This window comes from Macroventuria anomochaeta (assembly GCF_010093625.1).
Source record: "Macroventuria anomochaeta strain CBS 525.71 unplaced genomic scaffold BU25scaffold_17, whole genome shotgun sequence".
Classification (NCBI taxonomy): Eukaryota; Fungi; Ascomycota; class Dothideomycetes; order Pleosporales; family Didymellaceae; genus Macroventuria; species Macroventuria anomochaeta.
Window position 1 is genome coordinate 477,433 of NW_022985378.1, and position 12,472 is coordinate 489,904.

The 12,472-nt window shown below is 51.9% G+C and overlaps 3 protein-coding genes across 3 annotated transcripts; 1 reads left to right on the forward strand and 2 right to left on the reverse strand.

Moving 5' to 3' along the window:
* Nucleotides 1–376: 376 nt before the first annotated feature.
* BU25DRAFT_411031 (uncharacterized protein) lies at nucleotides 377–654 on the reverse strand (the record flags this gene model as incomplete). Its single annotated transcript, XM_033706447.1, has 1 exon — nucleotides 377–654. A coding segment is annotated over exon 1 (174 nt), but the record flags the coding sequence as incomplete, so codon positions are not given.
* A 3,052-nt stretch (nucleotides 655–3,706) lies between these two features.
* BU25DRAFT_368432 (uncharacterized protein) lies at nucleotides 3,707–11,062 on the reverse strand (the record flags this gene model as incomplete). Its single annotated transcript, XM_033703895.1, has 5 exons — nucleotides 3,707–5,746; nucleotides 5,816–8,662; nucleotides 8,774–9,748; nucleotides 9,797–10,764; nucleotides 10,996–11,062. Coding segments are annotated over 5 exons (6,897 nt in total), but the record flags the coding sequence as incomplete, so codon positions are not given.
* A 249-nt stretch (nucleotides 11,063–11,311) lies between these two features.
* Nucleotides 11,312–12,471, forward strand: BU25DRAFT_411032 (UreD-domain-containing protein; the record flags this gene model as incomplete). The annotated part of the gene is made up of 1 exon (XM_033706448.1): nucleotides 11,312–12,471. The coding sequence occupies exon 1, from the start codon at nucleotides 11,467–11,469 to the stop codon at nucleotides 12,466–12,468; it is 1,002 nt and encodes a 333-aa protein (XP_033561623.1). The 5' UTR covers nucleotides 11,312–11,466.
* Between the last annotated feature and the right edge of the window lies 1 nt (nucleotide 12,472).

The window sequence follows — 12,472 nt, forward strand, 5'->3', positions numbered from 1 at the left end:
TGACAAGGATGCAGTTTGCAACCAAAAAGGAGCGGTGTGCGGCAACCTGCAGGAATCACACCACTATTGGGGTGCTTTTGGTCGTAGGCGTTACATAAACTACAGTATCAGAGGAATTAAATATCCCTTTTGGAAGGGAATCAGAAGTACCCTTGTTGAGGTGACAAGGAGGTAGTTTGCAACAGACAAGGAGCAGTGTGCTGAGACCTGCAGGAACCACATTGGTATTGGGGCGGATACGGTTGTAGGTGTTACACTGTGTCCAATTGCCTGCCTACAGTGATGTGAGAGGGGGCCAGCTGGGAATACCAACTGCTCTCTGAGATGGAAGGATTGGTGGAAGGAAGGTTCAGGCTTGTTGGAGATAGGGGTGTGAAAGAGACCAAGTGTGGGAATACCACAAAGGATCAGTAAGGAGTGAGTTGAGGAAGGAGTTGCTGAGGTGAATTGAAGGAGTGGATTGAGTTTGAAATTGCAAGCATGAGTTATCTGAGCAAGAGGGCAGGCTGCCTTTATAGACAGACTGCTGGCTCCTGGAATGTTCTAGATACATTGGCATTTGTAATCATTTGTAATCATTTGTCAGCAACCAGAAGATTCTGTGTTGTTCCATGGGATTCCATGATGTTCCATGAGGTTCCATGAGGTTCCATGAGGTTCCATGAGGAGTGGCTGGGTGGATTGTTATTGGCTGCAAGCCATGTCAGGATGACACAATACAAAGGAGTAAACGTTGTTGACAACGTGTTAACATTGTTGGCCGGCCGCTGCAAGGCCTGCTGATGTTACTGCCAGTATCATAGTATTGCTTAAGCATACGCTGCACATTGCGCTTTGAGGTTTGAAATTGCTTAGTAACTTCAGCTGTCCCTGCACCACCCTCTATGGCAGCTATAATACTGTCACAAAGGCATGTTGATAATTCCTGACCTGGCAATCGATTGCTGCTAACTGCTTGACTCTATTGAGACATGGTTACTGAGTAAATCTGCTGTGAAGTCAATGTGCAGTTTCATGTTTGTGTGGTGTTGTGGCCCAAGCTGAATTTGCAACCAAACTTTCGTTCTAGTACTTTACATGCTATATACTTGAATGATGGTACAGAGTCCTACAGTATCTTACTGTCTTATGAGACATTGTCCCAAAGTCCCATGGGATACATGAGACTGTGTGGGAATCCCATGGCTTGCTTGCTTCTGTCCCATAGGACGCTAGACTACTTGTATTGTCCTAGTGTACTCACGTGGCCGCAGGTTAGCTTGTACAATGGGCGCAGCTTCTCCAATGGCCATTCTCCCTATGTTCAATAACCATTGTCCCCAGGTCCAATAGTTCCTTCTCTTCTGTATGTGTTTGTAACAGCATCATCCCAGACAAACTTGAGAAATGCCATGTCATTGTCAACCATGTCCTCAGGGACCTGAAAAGGTGTTAACAGGACCCAGTAAGGCCTGGATGACTCTGAGAAGCCTTGACCAACTGATGGCAAGGTCTGGACATGGTTGAGCACCGCTTGCAGGGCAGCAGGTTGCCAGGCCTGGCTGATGATATAGTACTGTTCTGGCTAGAGCTCACCATTAGAGTGAGCCATGATACCTTTTGGCTTGCTTGGCTCAGTGGGCTGGACCTGAGTCTTGACAGCTTTGTCACAACTGCCCTTCATAGGCCAGGCCTTGAGAGGCTCTGCCAGGCCTCAGATGGCATTGGCAGGTTTCAGCTTGGGCCATCAGGCCTTGCTCTTGCTTAGCAAGCGCACTCCCCTCATAATACCACTGCCCTGCCTGAAGCCTTACCTCCTTAGAGGATTACATTTGTCCTATCTTGAGGTTGTTACCCTATTTTTATAGAAAAGGACGAGTCCTTGCCGTGATGAGGAGTGAGAACGGTCAGCGCATCAAGCTTGCCAAGTGGCTTGTACCCAGCCTGAATGCTGTTAGAACAATGGTGAAACACCAAAATAAAAAGGGAAAACCTACTTGAGCACAGAGAACATCAAGGATGCCCTCCACAGCCGTAGCCAGCCTGTTGGTGGCATCCACCTGCAAGAGTTGGATCTTGTCACCCCTGGGCTTGTGGGTACCACCGCGCTTGGAAAGACCACGCTCAGTTGCTTCGACATCGGCGATCCACTGGTGGCACGCCTGCTCCCACTGTTTGCGCTCGTGGACGGCAGCAATTAATCTTACAATGCAAACCCCCCTACTGCTGCTGAGCTCGCTATCACATATATATACCCTTACAAAACACCAACATACGACCCACGGAGAGCGGCTAGTGATACGTTGACCAGGCCGCAGTGAAAGGGGGTGTATATACAGTGTATGACAATCAAGTTGCGACTTCGAGTTCGTGGTTGAGTCCGTTCAGTGCCAGCTCAAGCCTGTCCTCTAATGTCTGGGCAGAACTAGGAAGGGCCAAGTCTTCGGTAGATGCTTCCCATCGTTTGACTAGGCAGGTGCCGGTAAGGTGACGAGTGCCGCGGGCAGTCGAACATGGAAGGGTGGTTTGCCTGATTTGCAGGCATGGGGCGGAAGTGTGCAAGAATGGTGGAGAGGCGTGGAAGAGGATCCACACAAAGCTTCGAGCATGGACTGGAAGTACGTGATGGATTCTGGGAAGCTCCCATGTCGTTGTTCTCATGGAGGGGAGAGCAAAGACACGACTCGTCTTTGGCACAGGTTCTAGTGGCGAAATCATGTCGTGTTTGGACCAGTCGTTGATATAGTGATTTTGACCGCGTATCAGGCTAGGTGTCTTGAATGACGGTAGAGATATGGTGGTCGAGTCCATGGCTCTCGAGAAATAAGGGCGTACGATGCCGCAAAGATCTTATCCTTGCTTTTCTTCGAACCGTCGGTCAGTGCACTGCCATGCCTTGTTGATTTTCGTTTCATTGCTTCGCATGCAGGAGTCGGTGTGTAAGTTGGTGTTGTAGTATATAGTAAAAAGAAGGCGGATACGGAAGTGTGAGGGACGGATGCTGAGAGCGAAGGTAGTTGTATGATCGGAGGGATGTAGAAATTATACAGACCTACTCAACGCACCAACATCTTAATTGTGAATGGCCGGAGAATGTTAGTGAGTTGAGCACGCCACGGTGAGGAGGGTAGTATATACGAGTGTGGTGTTGATATGAGGACAGCGAGATGTGCGGTAGATATATTGCTCTACGCCACATAGTCTCTGCGTTTCGCACTCCGTTTGCGTATCTTGTTAGCATGGTGTGCATTGACTGCAAGGTGTTGCATGTTTGACTTGTCAAGCATCTGTTGTGTGCGGCGGTTGCTGCAGGCTAGTTGCAGGATCACCAGTTTGAGCAACACAAACCTCGTTTTTATGACCACAACTCACGCAAGGTTGCATGCCATCCCGACCTGTATTTCGAAGATTTGATTGTTATTTAAATTTTCTATTTTACGTGGCTTTGTGAGTGCTGCAGCTTATGCATGCAGTCTATCGATGCCAATGGTTGCCAAACTTGCATAACGTAACGCACGTCAGCCTCAACGCATACACTCGATCAAACCTCCATTTCCCCCTCTGCATCCACCTCGTCAGCTCCGTTTGCGTCCTGTATCTTGACATCCTGGTCCGGGATGGCGATGGCCTCAGATGTTTGCGCTTCGCTTGCTTCGACTTCCGACGCAGCGGCAAGTTGTGTTGTTTGCTCTACGACCTCTTCAGATCGACTGGCAGTGGGCGCCTCTGGCGCCGCAGTGGCAATCTGCTCCCGCACAATCGCATACTGCTCCTTCGGATGACGCATGATATTTTGGCTTGTGCTAGTCGTCTCCTCGAGTTCGTCCGATTGCGTGTCAGACTCGTCAGAGTCGTCACTTGGAGATCGCTGAGCATTGTGGCCTTGCAGCGTCGAGTATCTCAGATGGTATTTCTCACGCCATTTTTGCTTCTCATGCTTCTGATGTTTGCGTTTGACGTGTGCGTTCAGCCAGTCGTCTTCCATGTCGTGCAGAACGTCACCAAATGCGGCCCACACACCAGGCAGAGTAACATAGCCACCACCAATGGTCTTCTTGACTGCATTGACGGATACGAGCCATTGCAGGACAAGCTCGATTTCGAAAATCTCCGTTGTGTACTCGCCGCAGTTGGCGTGGATGTCTTCGACTGTCGCGCCTGGTTGGAAGATGAGGGGCTGCAACACGAGGTTCAGAATGCGGTACCACCATGGCCAGGTGACATTCTGCCCATCCATGCTGCTCCAGATTGGCAGTAGAGCACTCGAGTCATGTTTGCCTGGCAGCGGTGGTTGAGGGAGCGGCGACCAAACCGCGACGCTGTTTGCTTTACTGCTAGGCGGCGGTCCGGACGCTGGTTGCAGGGGGTTTCCGTAGTCATATGTTTCAGTGGGAACAACATGAATGTCCCAAAACAAACGCTGCCTGTCGATTCCGCGGTGCACGTAGTCGCCTTCCATGAAGCCCCACACAGACAAGCGCGGCAATGGAGCACCAAACTCATTGTTGACGGACGGGACCTGTGGAGCAAACTTGACTTTGCCCTCGCAGAGCAACGACATGATTGCCATGATGGCTCCATCGGGTTCGACGCGGGAGATGGAACTGATGCGCTTCTCTGGATCTTCTTGTACAAAAGCAGCGTCCATGTCCTTCTTGATCTTGACAGCAGCCATGAAGTCGCTAAGCTCGAAAGTACGTCCATACTTCTTCGCGAGCCTCGCCGTAAAGGTGTAGTTTCTGCCGGGTAAGAGGCGCTTGAGTTTGCGCATCCGCAGCATTTGTCGGTCCACGTACTCGCCCACGACCTTCGCAAGAATTGGGTCACCCAGTATCTTGAGTTTCTCATGTGCTATCTTGCTGTCGTAGAGGGCTTGGGGTGTTGCTGTGTTTGCGCGGATCCATGATCGAGCCTTGAGCTCTGTTTCGCTAACAGACAATCGCGCCGCGTGAGACTGATGCAAAGGAGCAGTGAAGGGATACTGCAGCTGTAGCTGTGTGCGCACTCTGTCTGCGATCCTCTCGCGGTACCACTTGGGCCGGTCCAAAGCCTCGAAGCTGGACAGGTCGACAATGAACTGCTGGAGCGCTTCCCGATATACAGGTAGGGAGAGCTCAGGGTAGACACAAGTGTGCATTGCCCATCTCACGAGATTTTCCCAATCATACGTTGCTGGATCATCGATGGCTGCAATCCTATTGTTCTCGTACGCTTCTAGGAAGCGAGTCTCGAAGTCAGCTGTCAGTTCGATGATTTGAGGAGCCATGCTTGTTTGCATCCAAACCCAAAGGGTTTTCGTCTTTGCGAGATCAAAGCCTTTGGTATTGTGCACCTTCTCGACGATGCTCCAATCAACGCGCCCATTTCCTCCAGCCATGGAAGAGGCAATAACCAACGTGCAGCAAAGCTTCTTGAACTTGTCGACGGGATCTTGGCTCTCTGCATACTTGCGTTCTCGTTGCTGCTTGTTGAACCGGGCCTTCTTCCTCTCACTCCAGCCTTGGTATGTCTTCTGTGATTGCGCCCTCGGCTTCGGCGGAAGGTAGATAGGGTCATTTGGATCGCCAGTAAGTCCAGTAAGACGCTCGAGCAGCGTAGGAGGTGGATCTTTTTTACTGCGCCCCTGCTTCGCTTTCGCCTTCGCTTTAGATTTGGCTTTGGCCTTGGCCTTAGCCTTCGCTTTGGCTTGAGGCTTGCTCGGTTGCATGAGGGGAATATCGTCTTCATCTTCTTCAGATAGTGAAGACATAGAAGACGAGTAAGAGTCCTCGCTCTCTTCACTCGAGCTAATGATGATATTCGGTTCGACAACGGATGTGGGTCCGACTTTACTAACGCGAGCCTTCTTGTTGGGACGTTGGGAAGCAGGCTCAATGATTCTGACTCGCTTCTTACCCTTTGACTTGGTGACTGCCTCGGTGACAACCTTCTCTGGTGGCGGCATGCTGAGTAGGTCGGTTGCACGAATGAGGCCAAATTCCGTAGAGAAAGTGCCGTTTGTGGCATAGAAGCGGACAATTGGTGCAGTGATGGAAGAGGCGTAGTATTCGGCCAGTGTGTTTTTTTGAACTGCTTGGGCATGCGTCTCTGGCTCTGGCAACGGAAGCGTAGTATCGTGACGCACAACAGGAGCTACCCAAGGCTCCTTCCATGTCAAGGCCTGACCACGCTCACGTGCGTCCTCTGGCGGTGGATCTTCCTCAGCGATGCTCTCCTCGAGCTCAGGATCCATAGGACCAGTAGAAGTATTCGATAGTGGAGCACGGCGGTATCGCTTGTTCTTGTCGTTTAGACTTGCGAGTCGTGTACGTTTTGCGCGCGGCTGTCCGTCCATTCTCGCAGCTTGCTTGAGTGGAGCCTCCACTCCTGCATTTTGTGCGTCACGAGCAGACTCCTCGTTCTTCTGCTTGTGATAGTATCGCCTCCGCCGCTCAAGGTTGGCTTCTTTGATCTTGTGCTGAAGACTAGGGTTAAGTCGCTCCAGACTAACAGTCTCATCCTTGGGCGCAACAAGCATTGGCACATAGAACGACTCGTCGGACACCAAGTGACGAATCTCCTCAGGGTAGTACTGATGTGCTTTAGTGCTTGAGTAGTTGGCCATCTTGTACGCCAGCCGCGTGACTTGCGGGCTCGTTGGGGTCAGATGGTGGTACACGACCATGTCCTTCTTCTTCAATCCCGCACTTTGTCGAAGCCTTATCAGGAAGCTGAACTTTTTGAGCCCATTGCGAGGATCCGCAATCATATCCCTTAGGTTGGAAAGTACGGTACTCGAGTTCGGAGGAGGAACGCTGGGATACTGTTGTTTCCAAAGTGTGACAAACGGTCGCCCGATTTCTCCATGCATGGGGTAGGCACCATTGCATAGGTCGATGATCTGCATGATGACCTTGTGACGAAACATCTTCTGGCTTCCTCCACCCGTCTTGGTGCCCATGTACGCTGCAAGCTTTCTTGCGCTTCGACTCATCATGTCAACTTCGGTGATAGGGCCACAGACACCTTGGATCTGGGATTCATCCGCACTGTCTTGCGTGGCTCGTTCAGCTACGTCGTCTTCAGGAAGCGATTTGTCAACAAGTGCAGGTCCTGGAGGATCTGAAGGTGCATAGGGACTCTGATATGTAGGTGGAGGTTGTGTTGGCTTGTTGATAGCGTTCCAGCCGGCTACCGGGCGAGCGTGTTGTTGCATGATTTGTGCACTGTTCAGGCCTTGCTCTGAGATGGCCTCGGTACGTTCGCCGTCAGTTGGTGTATCGCGGGCAATATGGAATCGACTAGGTGTTGTTTGATCACCAGGCTGCTCAGGGACAACCGTGCCGTTGCCTTGTATTGGAGATCGTCGTACTGGTGGAACGGAGTCTGTGCCGGAAGCAGGTGAACCTGCGTCGGACGTCGTTCTGACATCAATTGCAGACTTCGAACGACTTGCTGTGTTGTCGTTTTCAAATCCATTTCCTGCGCTCTGGTCTCCCACGCCAACCTCCCCTTTTGCGACAGGAGACGCAACAGTACGACGTGGAGATGGTTGATTGTCACCATTCGTTGCGTCTTCCGTGAACCACTCAATAGTGGCCAGTCTTTCCAGTCGGAACGTCGCAATGAAGGCGTTACGCGGTCGGCCTTGACCAATCTTGCGCTTTGCGAACGGATTCACGTAGAGGCCGGGAGCAGAGCGTCTGCTGTAGGTCTCTCTGATCAAGCGGACCTTTGCATCTACCTCAGCCAGGTCGATCAGAGGAGAGGCTTCCCGGAGCGGTGTAGTTGCCTTGTGACTCGACTGATGTGGAGAACCGGTCACCACAGGCTCGACCTCATCTTCAGCACCAGCCATTATTGAGTCGCCCTGCTCTGTTCCTTCCTGGACTAGCTCGTTAGCGTCAGCCGACGTAGTTAATGGTGGTGTTGGCATAGTCGCGCCGACCTCTTCGGCCGAGGCGTCTCTCTCAACGCGTACTCTCTTAGGAGGTTGCGAGGCCGTTGTATCGCCAACGACTTTCCGCTTTTCGACGTTTGGCGTAATCGTCCTTGACGCAACCTCCACTGGCCCGTCATCCTCGGCTGGAACAGGTGTATCAGCGTCAGTCTGGTCCAGTCCTCGGGTGGGATCATGCTGCTGCAACGTCTGTTCCCTAACTTCATCAATCGCTCTTGTGATTTCTGCCTTGGCTTTCTTGTCGTTTACAGCACTCAGATACGCTTGGATGACCTTGGACTGCTCCAAAGAGATCTCGAAGTCGCGCTCCTCACGCAGTCCTTCTATCAGTGACTGCGGTAATCGACCGTAAGGTATGATGCCGAACTTAATTCTCTGTTCTTTGCTCAACAGAGCTGGCTCATTGGCTGGTTTGTTTTTTCGCGGCTTCTTCACTTTTTCTACACTCTTTGGTAGTCCACGCTGTTCTCGAATCTGGTCCTCCAACTTTTGACCCAAGCGACCTCGTGCAGACAGACCTGCAGCAATCCGCTCCTCTTTGGTCATGAGAGGGCCATTTTTGGCAGGGGCAGACACTCCAACTGGTCGTTCAAGCTCGATTGAGTCTGGAATCGATACTGGATCGCCTGTCCGCTTGCGATGCTCTCGAACCTGGTCTTCAACGAACTTGCTGAGACGACCTTTCGACTTCAGTCCTAGTGCAATCCTCTGTTCTATTGTGAGTAGGCCCGCTTCATACTTCCGCTTTGGCAGACTCATGACTTTCGACGCGACCACATGCGTTCCGTTCTCACTGTCAGTATCCGCATCGGTGACCAGACTTTGTGGACTGGGTGTCAAGGGACTGCCCTCAACCCTCGGTGTAACGAGCGAGGGCAGGTTCAACCTAGCTTTAGATTTAGCCTTTGAGCGTGACATGTCGTTCGTCCACCTAATCCTCTCCGACTTGGGTGCCTCGATCTTCTTGTAGCCGATGTCGTCCACGAGTGAGTTGTCCCAACGCGGGCCATATTTCCGACCGTGAACGATGGCTGTGCGACACTCTGTGAGTGATCCTGAGCCATCTTTATTTAGAAAATCTTTCGAGCTGAGTGTGCGGAAGCCCCAAGGATCGACAGATGGTTCGTCGGGCGCACACTTCTTCGGCCGGCCTCCCTTGGCTGCGGACAACTGCTTTGGCGCAGGCTTGCTCACTCCTGCCCAGATTACTTCACCTGCATCTACAGCTTTCTGGAAGTTGTCATACGTGCGGTAGACGTAATGCACGAACTTCTTCTCTTGTGTGTTGCGTGTGTCTCTGATGATTGCAAGGTGTCGAAGATGAGCAGGTTGCGTCGCCTCCCAATCGTCTGTCAGACGTGTGAGGTAGGACTCCATAGGACGCCGCCAGAACTTGCCCACAATCCGGTCGCGTAGCACTCCGGTATCCCAACCTTCTGATCCACCCATCACAACCGCCTCGTATAATATGTTGGAAAGTAGGCGTTCAGGGACCCACTGTGGCGGAATACGGCCAGAGTCTTCTTTGCCGCCATCAGTCTCTTGAAAGTCGCCATTGAGCATGTCAACCTCAAGGTCTCGCATTAATGTATCGCCGTCAATATCCTCGTCTGACTGCTCATCGGCGGCCTCGTCCACAGGAGCCTGACGTCGGAACTTCAAGTTTTCGTGGTCTTCTGGGCGGGGTTCTCGCAGGACTTCGATGCAAGTGAGCCAGTTGTCTTCGGAATCTTTCCTGCGGGCTCTGAAACGCTTGACCATGCCGGTCTGATCAAGGCGGATGAGTGCACCCTGCACCGCTCGCTTGTTCCAGGTCGCCATCGGTACGTTCTGTTTCTTGTCAGCACTTGGACCGAGGGTTAGAGAAGTTAGGCTTACCAGTCGCGTCCGAATATCTCTTGTCGGAACAACACCTGCATCCTTCAGAGTATTATAAAGCAGGTGCACAAAACCAGACAACACGAACTTCTTGTATTGAAACACATCCTCGACCTTCCCAGAGGTCAAGAAGTGGTCGTCAGAAACGAACTTCTTATGGACGCAAAGACTAGTCCGCAGCTTGCCTGATTGTACAGGTCGTTTCTCGATGTAACCCTTACGGCAGAGTTCATCGGTCCTGTGCGGCACTGAACGCTTGTCCTGTCCACTCATGACTGTAAGGTCCGGCTGCGTGACTCCAGCTGCTCCATGTGAGGCGATAAGGGATAACAGAACAAACTCCATCGTGGGAACCTTCTTCAGGTCGATGCCGTGTCCTGTCAATGCCTGCCAGATGCGACTTTGACTTGCATATAGGCGCGGTGCGACGGTGTTGGTTGGAGGATCGTCAAAAACCATCTCGACATCATTTGCTGTAGTCGCTAGGACACGAGGTCCACGAAAGACATGCTGTGATGAGTCGGCGTTGGTGTGCCCTTCAAATATCGCGTCATGTGACGATGAAGACTTCTTGCCATTTGAAGACGTAAGTGCAGTGGTCGCTTGCGGACCGAGCCCTTCTTTAGCCAGTTGCTGTCGCATAGATTCTCGCAGTGCTAAGAGGGACTTCGCAGGACCTGGCATCTGGTTCACGGTGGCGGTAGAATGCACAGGCCGAGCTGCAGGCGCAGTAGTAGCTGAAGGTGCTTCTGGCGTCTCTGCTACTTCAAACTCGGCAAGGGTATATTGGCGTGTAACTCCATTGTGGGTGATGCGGAGGTCTGCATGGCTGATCACCCAGTGCCAGACTCTTTCATAGAAGGTAAGACCCAGCTGACCGGGGTGAGGATGTAAGCTAGATCCATCTTCACGCTGAGACTTCTCGTAGAAAGCTTGCACGAATCGCTTGAAGTCGGCGCTGCCAGCCCCTGTAGTCGATGAGTTAGGTTTGCACTCATGTAAGAAAAAGAAGTGCACAAGATGGGACTCGAATGCTAGATTAGGCGATAGCGGGGTTTGGTGTTACTTGAGAACAGCAACCACCCATCTTGGCTCGAAACACTTGTAGAAAAATCGTTGTTTGAGGAGAAAACAGAGCAATCTGACATAGAGAAAAACAAGGCGGAAAAGCAAAAAAAGTTGGCGCGAGTCATGCGTACCTTGCACGCCGGTGAGCGCAACTTCGGACAGTACGTGGTTGACGAGTTCGTCCACGCCTTTTGCCATGGTAGGCTAACCGTTTGCTCACTGCGATAGTAGCAACATGGGAGAAAGCTCGCAAGTTCGATTCCGGAAGGCGTCCTTCTGGAATTTTGGGATAACAAAGCTGAGGAATTTTTGGCGCGCGCTGCATGCACAAAGGTGGATACGGAAGCGAAGGACGGAGGGCGGACAACAGGAGGGGTAAAGAGTTTCGCTTGGCGGCTTATCGCAACCGTGGATAAGCCAAGTGCAAAGCGCAACCCTGTAATTGTCCTTCACTTGCTCTCTACGTGTAGCTATAGTCTTTGTTCATTATGTTGCCCCACACGTGACATTGTCATCTCTACCCAGAACAACCACCTAGGAACACGCACGTTCGGATTGCAAGTCAAAAGATGCTCGACTCCAACAGAAGATAGCACCCCGCCATGTCATTTACCTCTCCTTTCGCCAAGTCCACGTCGAAACCCGGCCATGGCTCCATCATTGTCGAGATTCTTCCACCAAACACGCCGGTACTCAAGACTGTCTCTTACCAGTACCCTTTGAAGTTGATCGCTCCAGATCCTCTACCCCCACCAAACTACTCTGGGGAAACAGACACGCCTCGGCTTATCCACATAGTATTTCTGTTGACCTATGGGGGCGGTATCGTCGCTGGAGACAGCATAGATTTGGACGTGCATCTGGACCATAAGACCCGGCTCCTGCTTCTTACCCAAGGCTCGACTAAAATCTTCAAGACGGACGATCCGCAAGTAGTCTCTCACCAGCGCATGAACGTTCACCTGAAGCATGGTGCCGCGTTGATGTACCTGCCGGACCCGGTGCAGCCCTTCGCGCACACAGCATTCTCACAATCGCAAATCTACCATCTGGACCAAGGCCAAGGTAGCTTATGCGTCTGCGATTGGGTGACCAGTGGCCGCTCAGCAAGAGGCGAGAACTGGGACATCTATGAGTACAAGAGTCGGAATGAAGTGTGGACTACAGAGGCCTCGGGTAAGAAGAGGCTGCTGCTCAGAGATAACCTGATTCTGGATAAGCACGGACGAACAGACATGCGCCTCTCTTCTCGCATGGACAGGTTCTCCGTCTTTGGCACGCTCATCGTCAGGGGGCCTGTCTTTGCATCGCTGGCGAAGTTTTTCTTGGACGAGTTTGAGGCGCTTCCGCGCATTGGTGGCAGGAATTGGGGCGATGCGGTGCAAGCGGAGCCGTCCAGCAAGGAACAACGACGTACGGAAAGGCAGAGCAGAGAAACCAAGGATGGTGTTGTTTGGAGCGCTGCAAATGTACGCGACTTTGTGCTGGTCAAGTTCGCGAGCATGGAGGTAGAGGGTTCGCGGAATTGGCTGCGGGCTATGATCCAGGAGGAGGGGTCTGTGTTGGATGCATTTGGAGAGCGAGCGCTGCTGTGTCTGAAATAGACAG